Source organism: Pseudorca crassidens, chromosome 16 (genome assembly GCF_039906515.1).
Source record: "Pseudorca crassidens isolate mPseCra1 chromosome 16, mPseCra1.hap1, whole genome shotgun sequence".
Taxonomy (NCBI): domain Eukaryota; kingdom Metazoa; phylum Chordata; class Mammalia; order Artiodactyla; family Delphinidae; genus Pseudorca; species Pseudorca crassidens.
Window position 1 is genome coordinate 63,870,351 of NC_090311.1, and position 23,936 is coordinate 63,894,286.

At 37.1% G+C, this 23,936-nt stretch overlaps 1 protein-coding gene across 10 annotated transcripts in view; it reads left to right on the forward strand.

Moving 5' to 3' along the window:
• The window catches only part of HERC4 (HECT and RLD domain containing E3 ubiquitin protein ligase 4), a 132,069-nt gene that overhangs the window by 71,145 nt on the left and 36,988 nt on the right, over positions 1 to 23,936 (forward strand). For 7 of the 10 annotated variants that reach the window (XM_067710811.1, XM_067710810.1, XM_067710806.1 and 4 more), the window contains exons 9-15: positions 5,940 to 6,016; positions 6,639 to 6,763; positions 8,276 to 8,335; positions 8,472 to 8,583; positions 9,120 to 9,309; positions 10,668 to 10,840; positions 21,202 to 21,321. In XM_067710811.1, the coding sequence (XP_067566912.1) occupies positions 5,940 to 6,016; positions 6,639 to 6,763; positions 8,276 to 8,335; positions 8,472 to 8,583; positions 9,120 to 9,309; positions 10,668 to 10,840; positions 21,202 to 21,321 (857 nt within the window). Of the gene's footprint in view, positions 1 to 227; positions 566 to 5,939; positions 6,017 to 6,638; positions 6,764 to 8,275; positions 8,336 to 8,471; positions 8,584 to 9,119; positions 9,310 to 10,667; positions 10,841 to 11,349; positions 11,455 to 21,201; positions 21,322 to 23,936 lie in introns of those variants that run through there. The other 3 variants (XR_010935979.1, XM_067710812.1, XM_067710813.1) reach the window with 3 other exon arrangements.

Genomic DNA, 23,936 nt, shown 5'->3' on the forward strand with positions numbered 1-23,936 from the left:
TTCTGAAGAGTGCCCTAATCAAGACTCAGTAAATGGCGGGGGTGTGGGGGGGGAGAGTGCATGGGCAGGGGAGCCTATTTCAAATTTTTCTGTTTTTCCTGACAGTGTATTTTGTAGAGAATAAGGAGGTGAACTAGCCCTCCTAGATATGACAACATATACTATAAAACTGTAACAGTTAAATCAGATTATTCGTATACATATAGACTTTTTTGTGTGTTTTTTAGTTTATTATTTGGCTACGCTGGGTCTTCATTACTGCCTGCGGGCTTTCTCTAGTTGTGGTGAGTGGGGGCTACTCTTTGTTGTGGTGCGCGGGCTTCTCGTTGCGGTGGCTTCTCCTGTTGCGGAGCATGGGCTCTAGGTGCGTGGGCTTCAGTAGTTGTGGCATATGGGCTCAGTAGTTGTGGCTCACAGACTGTAGAGTGCAGGCTCAGTAGTTGTGGCGCACGGGCTTAGTTGCTCTGTGGCATGTGGGATCTTCCCAGACCAGGAGCCCGTGTCCCCTGCATTGGCAGGGGGATTCTTGACCACTGCACCACCAGGGAGGTCCCTAGACATTTAGATTATTATAGCTTAGTGGAAATCCGGGGGTGGGAGGGGAATCCATGTATTGCCGTTATTGTTGGATTGGCCAAAAAGTTCGTTCGGTTTCCCGTAAGCTGGCTCTAGTAGCGCTTAGTTGTCTTTTACTTCATTTGAAACAATTTTGTTAGATTGTATTATGACAGCTATCATATCAGTGTGTGTTAAAAAAAGACATCAAAATTGGTGAATTTTTGTGTAGCCATTTTAATACGGAAGATGGAAGAAAAAAAGTAACTTTTTTGGCATATTATGCTTTATTATTTCAAGAAGGGTAAAAATGCAACTGAAATGCAAAGAAAAGATTTGTGCAGTATATGGAGAAGGTGCTGGGACTGATCGAACGTGTCAAAAGTGGTTTGTGAAGTTTTGTGCTGGAGATTTCTTGCTGGACGATGCTCCACGGTCCGGTAGACCAGTTGAAGTTGATAGCGGTAAAATTGAGACATTAATTGAGAACAGTCAACGTTATACCATGCAGGAGATAGCCAACATACTCAAAATATCCAAATCAAGCATCAAAAATCATTTGCACCAACTTGGTTATGTTAATTGCTTTGGTGTTTGGGTTCCACGTAAGTTAAGTGGAAAAAAACCTTCTTGACCGTATTTCTGCATGCAATTCTGTCCTTAAGCATGATGAAAACATTCCATTTTTAAAACAAATTGTGATGGGTGATGAAAAATGGACAGTGTACAATAATGTGGAACAGAAGAGATCGTGGGGCAAGCGAAATAAAACCACCACCAACCACACCAAAGGCCGGTCTTCAAAGAAGGGATGTTGTGTATATGGTGGGATTGGAAGGAAGTCCTCTATTATGAGCTCCTTCTGGAAAACCAAACGATTAATTCCAGCAAGTACTGCTCCCAGTTAGACCAACTGAAAGCAGCACTTGACGAAAAGTGTCCGGAATTAGTCAACAGAAAACGCATAATCTTCCTTCAGGATAATGCACATGTTTCTTTGATGACCAGGCAAAAACTGTTACAGCTTGGCTGGGAAGTTCTGATTCATCCGCCATATTCACCAGACATTGCCCCTTCGGATTTCCATTTATTTCGGTCTTTACAAAATTCTTTTAATGGAAAATATTTCAGTTCCCTGGAAGACTGTAAATGGCACCTGGAACAGTTCTTTGATCAAAAAGATAAAAGGTTTTGGGAAGACGGAATTACGAAGTTGCCTGAAAAATGGCAGAAGGTAGTGGAACAAAATGGTGAAAATGTTGTTAAATAAAGTTCTTGGTGAAAATGAAAAATGTGTCTTTTATTTTTACTTAGAAACCGAAGGAACTTTTTGGCCAACCCAATATATAGGTTTTGTTCAAACTCCAGTTGATTGGCAGTGGCTCTTGGAGTTATAGGAAGGACTGTACGAAGTGGAAGTTATGAGAAGGACTTTGAGAACACTTTCGGGATGGAGGAGAGTGCCAAAGTTTTTTAGTGTAGCGTGTTATAGGTAGAAGAGGTGTAGTGTCTCTTCATAACTTTAAAATAGGGCATCACTAATATGTGGAGAAGGGGAAAGAATTATTCAACACATGAAAATTGGGAGGAAAATGTCAGTTTAGACCCTAACCTAACAGTATAAACTAAAATAAATTATAGATGGATTAAAGTTAAATGTAAAAGAGTTCTTAAGACAAGAAAATAATTCTATAATTTGAGGATGGGAAAAAGCTTTCTCACCATTATGGCAGTGAAAGTCACCATTAAGAAAGAGGGCCAACTTCCTTGGTGGTCCAGTGGCTAAGACTCCACGCTTCCAGCGCAGGGGGCCCGGGTTCAATCCCTGGTCAGGGAACTAGATCCCACATGCTGCAGCGAAGATCCTGTGTGCTGCAACTAAGACCCAATGCAGCCAAATAAATAAATATTTTTTATAAAGAAACCCACTTCCTCTTTAAAAAAAAAAAGAATGAGATAAATACATTTGATTTAATAGAAAAAGAAACTTGTGAGTCAAAATTAAATAATTATTTAGAAAAAATGTTTGTAACGAATATAACCTGAGGTTAGTAGCCTGAATATCCAAAGTGCTCATACATATTGGTGTGAAAAACAGTAAGACACCTAATAAATGAATAAGACAAACATTTAGACATGTAATAGATAAAGGAAGTTAACGGAAATTCCCATTGAGGAAATCCATGTTACTAAGAAACATGTAAATATTATAATCAAATAAATGCAGATTCAAAAAGCCAGACGATAGTAAATAAATGGAAAAGAACAGCATTAGTCTTTCCTATTACAGGTTAATGAACTATGTGGTAGATAGGGGGAAGCTAATGGTCCAACCACAAGATGAGGAAGTAATATTAGTGTATCATTTTTCAACCCACAATGAATTAATGGTCTAAGCATTGGGCATCAATGGTTACTAACGTCACAAAAAGGAACCCAGCTATACGTTATGTGCTTACTGATGGAAGAACAGCCCCTTCCACCACCATGTAATAGTTTTGTCAAAATAATTGACTGATTGGGGCTTCCCTGGTGGCGCAGTGGTTGAGAATCTGCCTGCTAATGCAGGGGACACAGGTTCAAGCCCTGGTCTGGGAGGATCCCACATGCCGCAGAGCAACTAGGCCCGTGAGCCACAACTACTGAGCCTGTGCGTCTGGAGCCTGTGCTCCTCAACAAGAGAGGCCGTGATAGTGAGAGGCCCGTGCACCCCGATGAAGAGTGGCCCCCGCTTGCCACAACTAGAGAAAAGCCCTCGCACAGAAATGAAGACCCAACACAGCAAAAATAAATTAATTAATTAATAAACTCCTACCCCCAACATCTTCTTAAAAAAAAATTGACTAATCTAATTAACTCCTCTCTAGATCCAACTACCAATTTACAGGAAATACAGAAGACTGAGAGAAGAAGTGTTAGGAGAATCCTTGAGGATATAATCAGCAAAATCCAATCTGCAGGAAGCTGTGTAGGACAAATGACTAGGTTTCACAGACTTCTTTACAGTAGTAATTAAAAGGAAATTAAGGAAAATAATTTTTGGTGCCCTACTCACAGCCCCCAGAAACCCATTCATGTACTATAGATTAGTCATCATTTACTTGATGATTATTTAAAGAAGGCAGAATCACCTTTTAGGAACAAACGAATAACATTCTGCTCAATCTTTTGAGGAAGTGCATGACTTCATGTAGACTTGTGAGGATGATGTAGAGAAAAGATTTTAAGTTGAATGATTGGTTTATTTAATATTTTAGATTTACCCTTTTAATCTGTTCTTAAAAATTTTTGGCCGTAGAGCAGTCTTGTTGTGGAAAATTTGGTCATATTAATGTTCTGATCTCTGAAACTCTTATTATCTAAGCTAGATAATTTTTTCTATTATATATTCATATTAAATATTTACTGAGTTCTTTTACAAATAAAACATTGTGCTTGGTAGTAGGGAATGATCAAGAAAATTAAGATGTGGTCCCTTCCTTAAGAATTTATAATTCTGTAGCAGTGGTGGTCACAAATAATACAAGGTGAAGAACTAGTCAACTGGGCTTCCCTAGTGGCACAGTGGTTAAGAATCCACCTGCCAATGCAGGGGACACGGGTTCAAGCCCTGATCCGGGAAGATCCCACATGCTGCGGAGTATCTAAACCAGTGCGCCACAACTGCTGAGCCCACGCTCTGTAGAGTCCACAAGCCACAACTACTGAGCCTGTGTGCCACAACTACTGAAGCCCGTGCACCTAGAGCCTGTGTTCCACTGCAATGAGAAGCCTGCGCACCGCAGTGAAGAGTAGCCCCTGTTCCCCGCAACTAGAGAAAGCCCACGCACAGCAACGAAGACCCAACGCAGCCAAAAATAAATAAATTTATATTAAAAAAAAAAGAATTAGTCAACTAAAGATTGGGGGGTCAGCAGTAGGAACACAGAAATGGATTATATTTGGAAATAACTGGCCTTAAGTTACATTGTGTAGCTATGGTGTTTTGGTATGTGATACTTCTAAATACTAGGCTAGCGGTATTTTTGATAATAGATACTCTTTCCATTTTGAGGTACAGGAGAGGAGAAAAAGGAAGAGGCTTTGAATGTCTTTTTAAAAAGGCACTTTACTGAAATGAAATTGAGTTATTTGTAGTGAGGTGGATGGACCTAGAGTCTGTCATACAGAGTGAAGTAAGTCAGAAAGAGAAAAACAAATACCGTATGCTAACACATATATATGGAATCCAAAAAAAAAAAGGTTCTGAAGAACCTAGGGGCAGGACAGGAATAAAGACACAGACGTAGAGAATGGACTTGAGGACACTGGGAGGGGGAAGGGTAAGCTGGGACGAAGTGAGAGAGTGGCATTGACATATATATACTACCAAATGTAAAATAGATACCTAGTGGGAAGCAGCTGCATCTCACAGGGCGATCAGCTCCATGCTTTGTGACCTCCTAGAGGGGTGGGATAGGGAAGGGTGGGAGGGAGATGCAAGTGGGAGAGGATATGGGGATATATGTATACATATAGCTGATTCACTTTGTTATACAGCAGAAACTAACACAACATTGTAAAGCAATTATACGGCAATAAAGATGTTAAAAAAAAAAGAAACTTTTAAAGAAAAATAAACATCACAATAAAACACAAAACTTGAAAAAAAGGCGCTTTATTGTTCCTTCTTTACTTCTACTAAATTTGCGTATTAACTTTTTTGTTTTTGGACCTGATTTGGGTGTTACTGATAAATAGTTGTTAACAAAGAGCTATGTGTGTCATCTTTCTTTTGTACAGCTATATTGAAAGAGAAAATAATTTTACATTATGAATTTTGCATTACTCAGGAAGATTTAACATATACTTGTTTGTTGTCATTCTTTTTAAAAGTAAATATTCCTTTTTTTTTGGCTGTACCCTGCGAGGCTTATGGGATCTTAGTTGCCCAACCAGGGATTGAACCCAGGCCACAAGCAGTGAAAACGCCAAGTCCTAACCACTGGACCACCAGGGAATTCCCCAAAATGAATATTCTTAATTTTTATTTTCTTCTGAGCTATCTTCTATACCTTTCATTCAAATTTTACACCATCTTAGTTTAAAATATATTGAGATAATAAAGATCTAGACTAGAAACTGCCATTTTTTGGTGAGCAGGTCAAAAGAAAGACTTGTAAAACTTATCAAATGCTTGTTGTGCTTGTGGGATCATTAACATTTGTCACTTGGTCAGTCTCATCTCCATAGCAGTCAGACCATTCCCAGTCATTTTGTATCATTGAGCCCATGATTGGGAGGTCTCATTAAGTTAGATGATTAAGAGAAAGTCCAGTAGCATATTTGATGCTCTGAAAAATGCATATAAATCTTGAATGTTTTATATTTTATTTTTATTACAGATTCTGAAGAATATTTCTGTGTAAAAAGAATTTTCTCAGGTGGAGATCAAAGCTTTTCACATTACTCTAATCCCCAGGTAATAGTAATCATATAAATAATTACTAAGCTCAGATAATTTAGAAGTTGTTTTTAAACCCATATTAATGTTCTTTATATGTTACAAAGTAATTGCCTTAATTTTTTTTCCTCAAGTCTACAAAATTTTTCAGATCCATTTGATAAGTTGGTTTTTTTTGATAAGTTTTTTTTAAAATTTATTTCTTTATTTATTTTTGGCTGCTTTGGGGCTTTGTTGCTGCACATGGGCTTTCTCTAGTTGCAGCGAGTGGGGCTACTCTTCATTGTGGTGCACAGGCTTCTCATTGCGTTGGCTTCTCTTTGTTGCAGAGCATGGGCTCTAGGTGCACGGGCTTCAATATTTGTGGCTTGTGGGCTCTAGAGCACAGTCTCAGTAGTTGTGGCACACGGACTTAGTTGCTCCGCAGCATGTGGGATCTTCCCGGACCAGGGCTCGAGACTGTGTGCCCTGCATTGGCAGGCGGATTCCTAACCACTGCGCCACCAGGGAAGTCCCCATTTGATAAGTTTTTGTTCCAGGTGTTTAGTAGAGATTAACTTCCAAATACATAGTGGAGGTGTGTCTTGGTTTATATATAATATCTCTTCCCTTTGACTCATCTGCTTATTTTAAAATTTAGAACTGTGGGCCACCAGATGACTTTAGATATCCTGATCCTTCAAAGCAGATATGGACTGTGAATGAAGCTCTAATTCAAAAATGGCTGAGCTACCCCTCTGGAAGATTTCCTGTAGAGATAGCCAAGTAAGAAAAATATTTTATCTACACAAAGTCTTAACTTCATGGTAGAGGAACCTGTACTTAGGAGTTTTTATTTAAATAAATATTTCATTAAATATCATTTACAGAATGGTTTATATACAAAAGTTTAATTGTCTAGAATTTCTGTAATAGTGGATATTTTAGGAGATCTCATGTAGATGTTTATAAGTTACAATTCTTTCATATACATAATGATATATTAAATGATAACTTAAAATATTAAATATAGCCACTTTAGGATTGGGTTTGCAAAAATGTTCCTTCTAGCTTCATAGTGGTCACTGTCTTTTAACTTCTTTATTCCATGGAAGAGTTGAGTATTTGTTCTTTCTTGAATATTTTTCTTGAAGATGGACTTGTTTAGTACTTAAAGTTTTTGTTGTTGTTGTTGAAGGTAGTGTAGGTATTTGGGATGAGGGGCTATAGCTGATCAGCTGTTTTTTTAATTCGAAATTATTTTCCCAAACTAAAATTTTTCTTAAAAGCCTGAAGTGTAGTCTTCAGAAAAATAACATTCCAGATTAGATTTACCATCATGTGGAATTAAGAAAGTTAAATGTGCATGTTTATATAAAAAAATTTTTTAGATAACAAAAAAAAAATTTTTTAGGAACATCAGATTTATTTGATGAATCAGAGGACAGTAGTAATGTTTGAGAGAGTAATAAAGAGATAAACAGTAATACCTTTATCAAGATTTACTTAATCTTTAGTAATTTATAGAATTCTCATTTATTTTGAATGTTGGTTGGAGGAATGCTCTGTAGCATTAAATACTACATTTTATTTTTTATTAAATAATAAAGGTGATGTGGATTTTATCCACATAAAAAATAAATAAAAGGTGATTTTATTTTTTATTAAAAAATAAAGGGGATGAATGGATAAAGAAGATGTGGCACTATATACAATGGAATATTACTCAGCCATAAAAAGGAACAAAATTGAGTTATTTGTAGTGAGGTGGATGGACCTAGAGTCTGTCATACAGAGTGAAGTAAGTCAGAAAGAGAAAAACAAATACCGTATGCTAATGTATATACGCGGAATCTAAAAAATAAAATAAAATAAAGGGTACGGATGAACCTAGTTGCAGGGCAGGAATAAAGAGATAGACATACAGAATGGACTTGAGGACATGGGGTGGGAGGGGGAAGCTGGGGTGAAGTGAGAGTAGCATTGACATATATATGCTACCGAATGTAAAATAGTTGGCTGGTGGGAAGCAGCAGCAGCATAGCACAGGGAGATTGGCTTGGTGCTTTGCAATGACCTAGAGGGGTGGAATAGGGAGGATGGGAGGGAGGCTTAAGAGGGAGGGGTTATGGGGACATGTGTACGCATATGGCTGATTCGCTTTGTTGTGCAACAGAAACTAAGACAGTATTGTGAAGCAATTATACTCCAATTAAGATCTAAAAAAAAAAAAACCACCAAAGGTGAACAATTAGATTTCTCATTTTGTGATTTTGTGATTTTTAAATTTCTTTTTAGTGAAATAGATGGAACGTTTTCTTCGTCTGGTTGTCTAAATGGAAGTTTTTTAGCTGTTAGGTGAGTGACAATTCTTTGGTATACCAAATTTTTCAAATTTATTATATTAAATAATGTCATTAAAAAGAAGTGAAAAAATTTTAAAGTTGCATTTTATTATTTTCTCTCTCTCTCTCTCTCTCTCTTTTTTAAATAGCAATGATGATCACTATAGAACGGGCACCAGATTTTCAGGGGTTGATATGAATGCTGCTAGGCTTTTATTCCACAAACTTATACAGTCTGATCATCCTCAGATATCTCAGCAGGTTTGTTTTTAAAGCATTTTATATTTGTATTATGTAGCCTGTTGAGTTTTTTATTCCATGTTTTTTTATATGTTTGTGACCTAATTAACTTTACAGTTTCATACACTTTATTGAGATGTCTGTATAATTTTATTTAATATACTAATGTAAGAATTAAAATAGGGTATTATTTTAAACTGTTTGTAATTTAGCTGTCAAATATCTGTAAATCTTTCCAGATGTTCAGAGCAGACTCTTAATTACTTAATATTACCATGTTGGTTAAGTCTGTATAACTATAGATGTAGAGTTTAAATTGAGATATAAATAAAAATCTTGTATGCAAGATTTTTAAAATTCTCTTAGCACTGCTTAGGCATTAATTTTCATTGTTCTCCAAAGTGCATTCATTAATTCATTGTAAGATGGTTTCTTTTTTTTTTTTTTTCCCTTCACCGTTTCACGTTTGCTGTAGTATAAGGTTTTCTTTTTCTTTCTTTTTTTGGAATATGCATTCATTTTAAATGAAGTAGGTTTTACTTTTTGTCAAAATATAGGTGGCAGCTAGCTTGGAAAAGAATCTTATTCCTAAACTGACTAGCTCCTTACCTGATGTTGAAGCATTGAGATTTTATCTTACTCTACCAGAATGTCCCCTGATGAGTGATTCCAACAATTTCACCACAATAGCAATTCCCTTTGGTACAGCTCTTGTGAACCTAGAAAAGGCACCACTGAAAGTACTTGGTAAGAATTTTAATACTCTTTTTTTTTTTTACAACCTTTTCTCTTTAAATGAAAATGCTCATAACTTCTTTGCTGTTTGAAATTTTGCTACCCTGCTTATTTTGACATTGTCTTAAGGTGAGATAAACCTGTTTTTCAGTTTGTTGCTTTTTGCTAGTCATCTGATGCTAGTTGTTAGAGTTGGAGGCAAAGCATGTTAAATATTAAAATTTTAATCAAGCACAACAGCAGAGACAGTATCGGGAAAGATAAAAACTGTTTTTGGTATTTGCCTTCCTCATCCCCTCCAGAGTCATCTTACTGTTAAAGAAGTAAAGGAGGAGGAGCAATTAAAACTGAACAAACATGGGTATTAAATCCTCCTTGAACTTTATTAACCCTTTGCCTTGTATTTCCCTCACTTGCTAATTTTCTGATGTCTGTGCATGTAGGTGAGATTCCACTGTTTATTTGATCTTATTCCTCTGGGTTTTTGGCCTAAACTTTCCTCACTTTAATTTTTCTAATTGTATAATTTCATCTCTATCTGCTGACCATTATAGTTTGCCTGCTACATTTAGTAGCAGTGCTTTCCTTCTTAATAGTATTTGTTAGGTATGTGAATGTGAGATACATAAGAGTAATAAAATCAGTACAAGAAGTTTTAGGCTGAGGGTGAGCAGAGGAAGCAACAAGCAAGGGGTAGAATCCTGGAATCTGAGGGAATTAGCCAGTGGTTAGAAGAGTGAAACAGGGACTCAAAAGCATATTGCTTCCATGTTGTCAGAAGTTTTTGTATTCCCTTCTGTCTGCTGCATAAGATTGTCATATTTGTAGTTAATAACTACAAATAGTGAACGTGGGGAAGGACAGACATGGTATACTTTACATTGTTCAGTTTCTGTATTTGATTTTCAGGAGTACCTTGCATTTTTAGGATGGTGCTTCACAGTATTTCAACTTTATGTTACGTAAGTTGAAAGATAAAAGTTGGAGAGATCTTTAAATATTGGAGCAATACAGTTTTAAAAGTGTTTTGTTTAAAAATTAAAATCCTAATTTCCAAAGGACTTTTTTTAACAAGTGGTTTTAGTACTAGGTATTAAGTTTTTAATGTAGCTTAGGAAACCAAGAATGTAAATTCAATAGACCTTTCTAACTTTATTTTTGCTTTTGAGAGCTTTTAGAACCGTATTCTTTAACTTGAGGGTGGGGTGGTATCTATAAACCCTAGAAATGTTACGTAAAATACCATATTATGTGTATCTTCCTGAGGTTTTCAAAGGGTTAAGAGCCACTGCTTTCGAAAAACAGTCAGTATGATTTTGAAAATTGTGACTTTTTAAATTTTATTTTGTGTGTTCACCCTTTAATAACAGAAAACTGGTGGTCAGTACTTGAACCTCCACTATTCCTCAAGATTGTAGAACTTTTTAAGGAGGTTGTGGTACATCTTTTGAAACTCTACAAGATCGGCATTCCCCCTTCTGAAAGAAGAATTTTCAACAGTTTTCTTCATACCGCATTAAAGGTTTTAGAAATATTACATAGGGTATGTCCAATAGTCCGTTTATTTTCCTCTCTCCCCATTGCCACTAACAAACTGATGATGTTTATTTTAACATGAATATATTACAGAATTAGATTGACATAAAAGATACAGGAATTTGGAGAAGTTATCTAAATTTTCCTTTAAAAGAAGGAATATATCTATACTTTAGAGCTTTGGTCTTATTTGACTTTGTTAGGCGTTTATGGATAACTTGTCTGTAGTTGGGCAGAACAATAGCATACTAATGAATTAGATTCTCCTTATGTTTTATTTGAAGAACATGATTTGTTAGTTTAAATAATACGCTTTTTGTTATTTATTGATGGTTATAATATGAACGAGATTTCATCCTAGTTGTGATTTTGAACATTTAAACTCATGTTCCTTTTGCTGTTGGGTACTAATAGCTTCAATCAAAGTACAACCTTTGAAACAGATGACTAACTTGAAATTGGAACCATATATAATTCATTAATTTGCCTATTGTTCTTTCCTGCCCTTCTTCCCAGTGGAAGAAATAGTCCCCTTTACACTTGTAGCAGTTCAAAGTTATATGAAGAAGTAGAGTCTCAGCTGTTTAATTAAAGATGGATTTGAGACATCCCTGACAGCTGGTAGGTATATCTCTGTTGTGCCATTTGGTATTTTTAAGATGCTATTTTGGGAGACATGACCTAAGGGAGAAGGATATGTTTCTAGCCTCTAGAATGACTGAAAAACCCATATGAACCATTAATCTTTAGTTTCCTCCCCTTAACAGCTTCTTTAGTGTTTTCGCACCCTTCTTGCCTGGTACTAAGGTAAATGATAAAGGGTAAAGGAGATAAGTCCTTCTGTTCTCTGTAAGAAAGAACTCTTATGGACCATTAATTTTTTCCTTTTTATTCTTTTAATGAAGTTCCTGGGTACTTTCTCAACTACTTCTTGAACTTTTTTCTTTTGTATTTAGTATGTCTAAGCTCTCTAGAAAAACAAGTCATTTCTCTTATTATAACTGAAGATATGATAGCCATTTTTTTCATAGGGGGAAATAAGTCATTCTTATGTTTGCCTTTCCCAGTCCAAGGCTTTCTTGCAGCACTTTAGGGTTAACTGGATTCTGCAGTAAACTGCTGTTAAGATCTTCTGTTGTTATGGAATGGGTCTCTACTTTTCTTTATGCCTTTTGTCTAGGATTCAAGAGGTTGATTAGATTCTTTCTTTCCTCTGGATTCTCTTTTCCTACTACTTCAGTGAACCATCCTTTGTCAGCAGGACCCTCTTCCCAAATAATTATTCATCCCCCCCCTTTCTTATCTGCATTACCTCTTAAAAAAATTCTTTTTTCCCTTAGCTGTGTCTTTTTCTACAAATGAAAGTGAGGGAAGGAGAAGTGGAGGAGGAAATTGAACCTTTTGTCTTTCATAATTACAGACAGAACTTGAGCAAGTAATTTATGTGCCTGGCTCAGAAGCCTCAGTCTCTGTTGAGGAGAACCTTATGGGGTTCCATCTCCAGAGACCTTTTTGATGGAGCCATGCTAGAACAAGGATCCTAAATTATTGCTAGCTGAAAGGGAAAGGAAAATAATGTAACAGTGGCCAAGGTTAGAAACCTCCATCGTACACTAATTCGTGTGAGCACTTTACGTATATCCCTCATTTAACTTTTTAAACTCTTTACAGTTATATTTTGACCCTTAATCTGAATATCAATGGTCATAAACCAGTAAGTAGCAGAGTTGAAATACAAATCCAAATCGATTTCCAAAGTCCCTGCTGTTTCTAATGTACTTCTGTATCAGCAGATATAGTAATATAATATGTTTAGATGGTTCTTTGCTTTTATTTTATGTCCCTAGATCTAGAGGCTTATACTTCCAGATTACAGATAGCATTGTATTGTTAAAAAAAGACCATGGGGCTTCCCTGGTGGCACAGTGGTTGAGAGTCCGCCTGCCAATGCAGGGGACACGGGTTCGTGCCCCGGTCCGGGAGGATCCCACGTGCCGCGGAGCAGCTGGGTCCGTGGGCCATGGCCACTGAGCCTGTGTGTCAGGAGCCTGTGCTCCGCAGTGGGAGAGGCCACAGCAGTGAGAGGCCCGCGTACTGCAAAAAAAAAAAAAAAAAAAAATTTAACTCGATCTGTGCTGCTTCTTATCAGTGTGATTTTGAACAAGTCTTTGTCTTTATCACATATGCAAATGGAGAATCATCTATAAAATAAGGATTGAAATAATGGCCTGATGGTTTCCCAGGATTGATGTATTGTTTAGATTACATAATATGTATAATTATTATACATTCAGAGATTTTGTTATCACCACCACCATTTGGATGGGAAATTGCTACTTTTATCTTGATTCATTTGGTCATGAGGAAACTGAGTTCCTGTTTGAAGTTGTTAAATACTCAAAAGCAGGGTAATAATGGTATCAGTTTCATAAGCATCTCTTACTGGGAGTCCTTAGGACAATCATTTATCTTTCTTTTACCTCTTACATTGGAGAAAACTTTACTTGATTCTAATCTGTCATAGATAACTGTGGATATTCACTATCAGAGATGATTCATTTTCATCTTTAGTGGAACCTAAATTGCTAATCAGAGATTTGTGTTTTTGAAGACACCTTATGTCTGACAACTGTATATATTTCTTCTCTCTGCTCCATGGTTAAGAATTAGGAAAAGTTTCTCACACAATTTCCTTCTTGACCTAATCCTGGAGCAGGATTAGGAACTATAGAACTGGACTCTATTTCCTGATCATTTCAGGATATATGAATGACTTGTTTCTCCCTTATGACATGTCCTTTGGGAAGCTTTGAATTAGAAATTATTCACAGTGCTCCAAATGGCATCACAAGAAAGATAATTTTGGTACCTGCTGTCAGGAATGGATGTATTACCACGTAAATGAGTTTGCTGGCAAGTAATTGTGTTATTTAGTAGTTTCTGAGTTTTCACACAGTACCTTATAGAGATATTAATAATGACAAAAGAAAAGACTTACTTTGACTAGCCTAAGTGCTACGTATCATGTTAATCTTCTAAGTCAGTGATTTTCAACCCCCCCTTTTTTTTTGCAAGGAACCCTTAAATAAACCCAAACATATAAGACATATGTATACTACCATATTCCTCCTCTGAACTCACGTTTATAAATCAGAATACTAAATTGTAATTAAAATGCGAAATGTTATGATCAAACATACATAGATTTTATTTTGTACATTTTGGGCAGTAACACTGATTGTATAGGTTGTTTTGAACTTCTACCATATGATTTCTTTTTTATTCATTTTACAGATATTTACTGAGTGCCTATTATGTGCTTATCATGGTACTAAACAGTAGTGATGCAGTGACAAGGAAAAGATGTGATTTCTGCCCTTGTTAAGATTATAAATGTAGGGACTTCCCTGGTGGTCCAGTGGCTAAGACTCCATGCTCCCAGTGCAGGGGCCTGAATTCAATCCCTGGTAAGGGAACTAGATCCCACATGCTGCAACTAAAGATCCCGTGTGCCGCAACGAAAATCCCGAGTGCCGCAACTAAGACCTGGTGCAGCCAAATAAATAAATATTTTAAAAAATGCTTAAAAAAAAGATTATAAGCATTTATGATGCAGCATGGTAAGTGCTAGATTAAGGAAAATGAAGGGTGCTATGAAAACACATAGGAGGGCACATAACTCGGAAGAATTAAAGAAGACTTCCTGAAAAAAATAATGTCTTGTCAATCTTACCTACCATACAAATGTATTTTTATATATATTTTTTAAACTGTTGATTTTATATGTAAATCTATATCCACGTCTTTTGGATCAGTCTTCTGTTCAGTGCCTAATTTCCCTATTTTTAAAGCAATATTAACTGATTTTATCTTTAGTTATTAAATCACTGTGTCTGAATTAACTATCAGCCATCATTTCCCACCAAGTCTTAAGCTTGACTGAAATTTGCTTGTTCCTGAACCAAACCTGATTTCTAAATTGTTAGTTTTTATTCTAACATAGCATTTCTTTTCAAAAACATGTGTCATATCTGCAGGATGTAAAAACTGCAAACACTGGTTGCTATTGGTGAAAGAAAATTTACCTTTAAAAATAAAAAATATTCCAGATAAAGAAAAGTATGTATCAGAGGTCAGTGGCACATGAATCATTTTCAACAAGAGTCACTAAAACTTTTTAAAACAAATTTATTTGTTTGTTTGTTTAATTAATTTATTTATGGCTGCTTTGGGTCTTTGTTGCTGCACGCAGGTTTTCTCTAGTTGTGGTGAGTGGGAGCTACTCTTCATTGTAGTGTGTGGACTTTTCATTGCGGTGGCTTCTCTTGTTGCGGAGCGTGGGCTCTAGGCACGTGGGCTTCAGTAGTTGTGGCATGTGGGCTCAGTAGTTGTGGCGCTCAGGCTCAGTAGTTGTGGCTCACGGGCTTAGTTGCTCCACGGCATGTGGGATCTTTCCCGACCAGGGCTTGAACCCCTGTCCGCTGCATTGGCAGGCATATTCTTTTTTTTTTTTCTTCGGTACGCAGGCCTCTCACTGTTATGGCCTCTCCCATTGCGGAGCACAGGCTCCAGATTCGCAGGCTCAGCGGCCATGGCTCACGGGCCCAGCCGCTCCGCGGCATGTGGGATCTTCCCAGACCGGGGCACAAACCCGTGTCCCCTGCATCGGCAGGCGGACTCTCAACCACTGCGCCACCAGGGAAGCCCGGCAGGCATATTCTTAACCACTGCACCACCAGGGAAGTCCCAGGCGTCACTAAATTTTTTAAGTGTCCAATGTAATATAAAAGTTAATGTATATATTTATAGACATAAATATTAGAGAGGGAAAAGCAAATGAGTTTTTGTGTGTAATTATTGGGTATGTTTTCTTTTTTGGTAGAAAGAGTTTGGCTGTAGGGCAAGGGTCTGAAGACTTTTTCTATGAAGGGCTAGATAGTAATATTTTATACTTTGTGAGCTGCGTGGTTTCTGTTACAGCTGCTCAACTCTGTCTTATGTTTTTGATGCTATTGTAAATGATAATTAAAATTTTTTATTTTCTGATGCTAGTATGGAGAAATTTAGTTGAGTTTCTATTGTTAGTGTGGCAAAATGTAGTTGAGTTTTCACCTTGTACTCTGTGACCTTGATAAATCAATTTAATATTTCTCTTATAGATTAATTTGGATTTTTTATGTGCACATTCATGTTATTTTCTTGCCTTATTTTATTGGCTAAGACTTCCCAGTACAGTGTTGAATATAAATGGTTGCAGTGGACATTCTTGTCTAATTCTTCATCTTAGAAAGAAAGCATTTAATATTTTACCCATAAATATGATATTAGCTGTAGAGTTGTGTTTTTGTTTTGTTTTCTTTTAAGGTGGGCTTTATCTGTTTGAAGAAGTTCCCTTCTATTCCAGGTTTGCTGGGTGTGTTTATTATGAAGGGATGTTGAATTTTGTTAGATACTTTTTTCTGCATCTATTGAGATGAACAATTATTTATTTATTTTGCTTTTTTTCTGAAATTTAGTGAAATTCATTTATATTTGAATGTTAAACCAGTCTTGCATTCCTGGGATAAACTCCACTTGGACATTTTGTATTATTTTATATATATTGCTGGATTTAATTTGCTCATATTTTGTTGAGTGATGTTGATCTAGTCAGTTTTGTTTCTCATCAGCTTTTAATTTGCTCATATTTTGTTGAGCGATGTTGATCTAGTCAGTTTTGTTTCTCATCAGCTTTTTAGTATCAGGGTTATCCTAATTCATAAAGTGAATTAAGAAATGATCTATCTTTCTCTGTTTTCTGAGTTTGTTTAAGATTGGTATTATTGGGACTTCCTTGGTGGCACAGTGGTTAAGAATCCTTCTGCCAGTGTAGGCGACACGGGTTCAAGCCCTGGTCCGGGAAGATCCCACATGCCCGTGGAGCAGCTGGGCCCGTGCACCACAACCACTGAACCTGCGCTCTAGAGCCTGCGAGCCACAACTACTGAGCCCATGTGCCACAACTAACTGAAGCCTGTGCGCCTAGAGCCCGTGCTCTTCAGCAGGAGAAGCCACTGCAATAAGAAGCCCATGCACTGCAACGAAGAGTAGCCCCCACTCACCGCAACTAGAGAAAAGCCCGCACGCAGCAACAAGAACCCATTGCAGCCAAAAATAAATAAATATATAATTTAAAACAAACAAAACCACTTAGATATGTCACCTCTTGGAAAAAAAAAAGATTGGTATTATTTCTTCCTTAAATGTTTGATAGAATTCACCAGTGAAGCTATCTTGGCTTGGAATTTTCTTTTGGGAAATTTAAAAATTTAATATTAAATTTAAAAAATAAATAGAGTGTAATTTATGTTTTCTGTTTCATATCTTTCCTTTCCTCTACTTGATTTGTCCTTAATTTGATCATCATTTTCCAGGTTCTTAAAGCTGAGGCTTTTTTTTTGGGGGGGAGGGGGGTGCTGTGCCATACAGCGTGTGGGATTGAACCCCAGGCCATGGCAGTGAAAGTGCTGAGTCCTAACCACTAGACCACCAGGGAATTCCTGAGCCGAGGCTTATTAGATCATTGATTTTAGACCATTTATTCTAACATCATTTAATGCTATAAATTTCCTTCTACGCTCTACTTTACCAGAATTCCACAAATTTTGATGTAGTGTTTTTATTTTCATTAAGTCATCTCTGAGTCTGGCTCTGTTGATTACTTTGTCTCTAGACTTTTTTATGTGGTCTTTGTTTTATTTACTTATTTGCTTTTTGATATGTGTCACAATTTTTGGTTGTCTGTAAAATAGTAAACGCTGAAGTAATTAGATTTACATCCTGTATGTGTATACCTCTTATGTGGTTGTTAGTGTAGGGATTTAAGCCAATCTAATCTGCAGTTGAACTGGAATTGAGTTTTTAGTTTGCTGTAGTTAACTTCATTGCACCGGAGACCTCAGATTCCTCTAATATTGTCTGATGCTTAAGGTGAAGGTGAAATGTCAAAGATTTCTTCTCAGTGTTTGTGCTTCACTCTGCATGCCTGCTCCAAAGAGGGATTTCTCTCCCCACTTTTGCCCCTCCTCAGTGGTGAGCTGGTGTTGCTTATTACTTAGTGCTTTCAAAATTGGTAGAGGAGAAGGGACAGAAAAAGTTCTTTGTTATTGTGGTATAGTGTTGGTCTTAGGTAGATAGCTGGGTGTGTACCAGGGTCTCGGGGATGGGATTTTCTCAGAGTTTCTGCTCCCACCCCCAGCAGTAGAGAGCCTCTAGCGCTACTGATACAAGATTCTGGGCTCAGGACAGTTCTTGTCCCCCTTCTTCCCAAGGATTGAGGATTTTTCCCCTCTTCCAGCAACATGGCATAGAATTTGCTTCCCCTTCCTCAGTGGCTTAAAGTTTTTGCTTTCTCTATGTGAGAGAAGGATCTGGACGGGGTGGCAGGCCTTGTTTCTTTCTCACAGAGGCAGCCAATGCCTTGCACCACTGAGAGAGTCTCTTGATCTCCTGCCCTGTTTCCACTCATCCTCCTGGGCACCCAGTAGAGGTGTGTGTCAAGAGTCTATGAGTGAGTGCAAACTGTCTGAGGCTCCCGGGGGTTTTATCCTCTCAAGTTATCCCATACTCAGCCTTAAGCAATTTCTTAGAATTTTAGCTGATTTCTTCTTCGCTGCTTGTATGACAGTGCTAAACTTCCTCTTGCTCTGCCATGGTGACCCATTTCTTTGGAAGTATCTGTCCATCCTTGGACTTCAGGCTACTTTGTTATCTTGTGACTTTAGCTCTCTGATGGATACAAGGAGAGTTTGGGGTAATTTAGAAGTGTTTTAATTGCCAGTTTTCTAGGATTTTCCAAATATATTTTTGTTATTGACTTTTAGTTTATTTCTGTTGTGGTCAAAGAACATACTTTGTATATGTTGGATTTTTTTAACGATATTTATTAAGGCTTGTTATATGGTCCAGGTTATGATATATGTTAGTGAACATCCCATGTACAATTACTGGGTGGAATGTTCTATTTTTTCTTTCCATTTTATTGGGATATAACTGACATATAGCTCTGTATAAGTTTAAGGTGTACAGCAATAATGATTTGACTTACATACATTATGAAATGATTACCACAATAAGTTTACTCAACATCCATTATCTCATATAGATACAACATTAAAGACATAGACAAAAATTTGTTTCCTTGTGATGAGAACTCTTAGGATTTACTCTCTTAACAGCTTTCATACATATAACATACAGAAGTGTTAACTATATTTATGTTGTTTTACGTTACATCCCTAGTATTTATTTATCTTATAACTGGAAGTTGGTACCTTTTGACCCCCTTCATCCACTTCCCCCTCCCCCCACCCCCACCTCCGGTAACCACAAATCTGATCTCCTTTTCTGAGTTTGTTTTTGAAGTACAGTTGACCTATAACACTATATTAGTTCCTGGTGCAAAACATAATTTGATATTTCTATACGTTTCAAAATGATTGCCATGGTAAGTCTAGTTGTCATCTGTCACCATACAAAGATATTGCATAATTATTGACTATATTTCCCACACTGTACACTTTCATACCTGTGACTCATTTATTTCATAACTGAAAGTTTGTACCTCTTTATCTCCTTCACCTATTTCTCTCCTGCCCCCACCTCCCTCTCTTCTGGCAACGAGTTCAAGTTGGTTGAAACTGATGTTCAAATCTTCCTTACTTAACTGATTTTGCCCTTCTTTTTTTTTTTTGTAAATCAGTTACCAAGAGAGGGGTGTTAAAACTTCTAACAATGATGGTGGTTCTGTCAATTTTCCCTTCTTGTATTTTGAAGCGCTGTTATTTGGGGTTGTCATGACTTCTTGATAAATTAATTCTTTTATCATTATGAAATGTACCTTTTTTCCCCTCTGGAGATGCTTGTCTTGAAATGTACTCTTAAGAGTAGCCTCCCAGTTGCTGCTTTCTGTTGGGGTGTTGTCCGTCCCTGTCCCCCCACCCCAAATCTCACTTGTGCTTTCATGGTTTAAGAGTTAGCCAAAGAGGTGGGGGGGATTTACATGCAGATTTGGGGACTTTGTCCTCAGGATTCCTTTCTGGGATTTTTCTTCCTCATTGTCTGCCATGTTGGCAGCTTCAATCTCACACTTCTCTGTCTGATAAAACTGTTGCTTTCTGCATGTGCTACATCCCCTACCCCTTATGCTGCTTTGGAAGTACTCCCATGTTAAAAAAAAAATGTGGTTCTCAACATGTGCTTTCCTTCTTTCAGAGATTGTGTTCATTCTTGTTTCTGCCTGCTTTGGGTTGATCGCCAGTGTTTTTAAATTGTTGTTTTTTTTAATATACTGTTCAGAGATTATAACTGTTATTGTCAGGAGGATTAGTCTGATAAAAAGTACTCTGCCATATCCAGCACTAGAACTCTTGTAGTTTCTTTTAATTTAGAATAACCCCCACCTTTCGATCTCATTACCTTGACTTTTTGGAGAGTCCTGGCCAGTCTTCTTGTAAAGTTCCTACAATTAGGATAATTGTCTGTTTCCTTATAATGATGTTTAACTTGTTCCTCTTTTCCTGTATTTCCTATTAACTGGAATTTGAATCAAGGACTTGACTAGATTCAGGTTAGACATTTTCTTGGTTCACAGATAATGTCTGTACTTCCTGTTGCATTATATCAGCAGGAAAATTTTTTTTTTTTTTTTTGGCCGTGCTTCGAGGCACGTGGGATCTTAGTTCCCTGACCAGGGATCGAACCTGCGCCCCCTGCAGTGGAAGCGCGGAGTCTTAACCACTGGACTGCCAGGGAAGTCCCAGCAGGAACATAATATTTGATTGTCCCAGTATGGGTGGTGGTTAGTTTGATCACTCAGTTAAGGTGGTGGTCTCCACTGTTAAGACTTGTTTTTCCTTTTGTAATTAGTAAGTAATTTTCTAGTATGGTAATTTGCACTGTCTTCATTTTTCACATCCTACCCAAATGTCATCCTCTTAGTTTATTATAATCAGATGCCACTATTGAGTGATGGTTAACAAGCATTAGCTATTCTTACTATTATTTAAGTCCCATTCCCAACCAGAAGACTTTATAGTTTCTAGTCTTTGTATAATATATATACTTATGGTACATATCTCCTATTGTGTGGTGGTTACATAAATATTTTTTAATGGATTTTGAGATACTAAATACAGATATCACATCTTATAAATCTTGGTGTTTCCCGTAGCACTTAATTAGCATTTTGCATATGGTAGGCACTCAGTAAATTTTTCTTTTATAGGAAGAGAAAATAGCTAAGAAGTCTCAATTCTATTTAAACATTTTTCAGTCTCTTTCTTAGGTACTGGTTAAATTTAATGTTAATTACATTTTTGTTTTTTGTAGGTAAATGAGAAAACTGGACAGATTATACAATATGATAAATTTTATATACATGAAGTACAAGAATTGATAGACATACGGAATGATTATATCAACTGGGTCCAACAGCAGGCCTATGGAATGGTATGTTTCCTATTGCATTTTATGGTTTCATTTTTATGTATCATTTGTTCTAATACAAAAGGAACAATTGTGTATTTTTGAAACAACAAAGCTTTTTCAGAGCTTTTATTCAGAGCTCATTTTTTAAATAAAAGCATATTGCAAAGGAGCAGTTATATATTATACAGTATTTATAAGTAAGCATTCTGCTCTTATACCAAAGCCAAACCAAAGAGATAGATTACACTTTTCTACAGAAAAATGCAAATATGACTTATTTTTCTAAGTCTCATTTATTTTGCATGAGGTTGTCTCTTAATTCTCTAATGTTGAGGATACTGGAGTCTCTGATACTTGAACTCTAAGAACGTATTAAAATTGTGAGATCGGTGCCTCAGAACTACCAGAAGTGAGCTGTGGTACCATTGATTCTAGTTTTTATTTTTCCCCTTTTATGTGCTTAATTTGATTTCAGTTTTTTGGCATACCTCCACAAGTGCCACATATTTCTTTCCATGTGGCTAAGTCTCTAATAACTAGATACTTAATTAAAATAATAGCATAGGGACTTCCCTGGCCGTCCAGTGGTTAAGACTCTGCACTTCCACCGCAGGGGGTGAGGGTTCAATCCCTGGTCAGGGAACTAAGATCCCACGTGCCGCATGGCCAAAAAAATAAAATAAAAATAAAACTAATATCATAGTCTTATAAAACTTTAATTAGTCACACAAAATTTCAGTATAGAAATTGCTAAGCAGCTAGATATAAAACAGGTTTAGACTCTTATTTGCTAACCATTATAATATACTTAAGGTCAACTTTTCCACCCCTGAAGCAGGTAATTTAAGCAACATGCTTGTAACAGTTCTAGGAAGGTGAATAGCCTTTCATTGCTTGCTAGGTACCAACTGCAAGCTCCTTGTGGATAGGCACTCTGTCAGTTTATTCACCAGCACTTCTTACAGTATCTCAAATATGTCTAGTAGGCACTTAGAAAGTACAGTAGTTTTTGAATGGCAGTGCAGTTAGTGCATGCTGTTTTTAGGATGCTCTTACCTATAGGAATCAGGTCACTTCTAGTACATGTTTGCTTCCCTAGATACTTGGATCTGGATTGGGAGAGATTTGTTGATTTTATTTTTTCCTGCAGAATCACTAGGAGACTCAGTCAAGTTTACAAACATCCTACAGATTTATGTCTGCTCATTTGCATATTCAACAAATACTTATTAAGACTCTCCTTTGTAACAGGCACTTATTTAGGTATAAGAAATACAGTGATTAACCAGATGGATAAGGCCCTGTTCTCATGAAACTTATAATCTAGTGGACAAGATGGATAGTAATCAAGTAAAGCAAAAAAAAAATAAAAGCTTATAATATGCACTATATAGAAAATTAAAATAAGAGAAGGTAATAAAGACAGGATGGGGCTTCCCTGGTGGCACAGTGGTTGAGAGTCCGCTTGCCGATGCAGGGGACGCAGGTTCGTGCCCCGGTCCGGGAAGATCCCACATGCTGCGGAGCAGCTGGGCCCGTGAGCCATGGCCACTGAGCCTGCGCGTCCGGAGCCTGTGCTCCGCAACGGGAGAGGCCACAGCAGTGAGAGGCCCGCGTACTGCAAAAAAAAAAAAAAAAAAAAAGACAGGATGGTTTCTTGTGATTGGGTAATCAGAAAAGTCTTGTCTAATGAAGTATGATCTGTAATCTAAATGACAAAAAGCAGCCATGTAAGATCAGAGCAAAGAAAATTTCAGGAAAAATTACATCTACTAAAAGACCTTAGGTGAGAGCAAGCTTGTCATGTTTGAAGAATAGAAAAAGGCCAGTATGGCTAAAATATGGGAATGGGGAGAGTTCTGGGAAAGGATCAGAGAAATGGGCAGGTGCCAGATCATGCAAGGTTTAGTAAATTAGAATCGGGGACATGGATTTTATCTGAAGTGTTATGGTAAGCCATTGGAGGGTGGTAAGCAGGGGGTGAATACTGTACAGTGTAATTTATATTCTGAAATAACCACTCTGTCAGCTTTGTGGAAGATGGAGTGAGGGGAATGGAGTAGATAAGGGGAGAGAAAATGATGGGTTTGACTAGGATTGGTAGTTGTATAGATGGAAGATAGAAATGGACTTGGGTACCTCTTGGAGGTAAGACGGCCAAGAATTGCTAATGGATATGAGATGAGGAAAGGAGAGAAATCAACAAAGGAGGTTAAGAGAGGTAGGAGGAAAACTAGGAGAGAGTTGTGGGAACCAAAATTGAAAAGTGAAGGAGAAACCATATTGAACGCTGCTGAGAAATAGGATAAAACCATAGAATTGATCAATGCATTTGGTTACGTGAAGATCATTGGTAACCTTGATAATGCGTCTAGAGTAAGTATGCTTAAGAGAAATTTAGGGGTGAGGATAGGGAACAAAAGCCATAGGCAGTACTCTCCAGAAGTTCTGTGCTGAAGAGAAGGGAGTAAAAAAGTAGGGTGGTTAGCTGGTGTCAAGGGACAACAGTTTTTTAAGAAAGAAAATACTTGACCTCTGGAAAGCTTTGAATAAATATTTCCTTTTTCCTTCCCTATTTAAACTAAAGCTCTCACCTAGATAAAGCTTTTCAAACTCTTCCTCCAGTGAACCCCTAA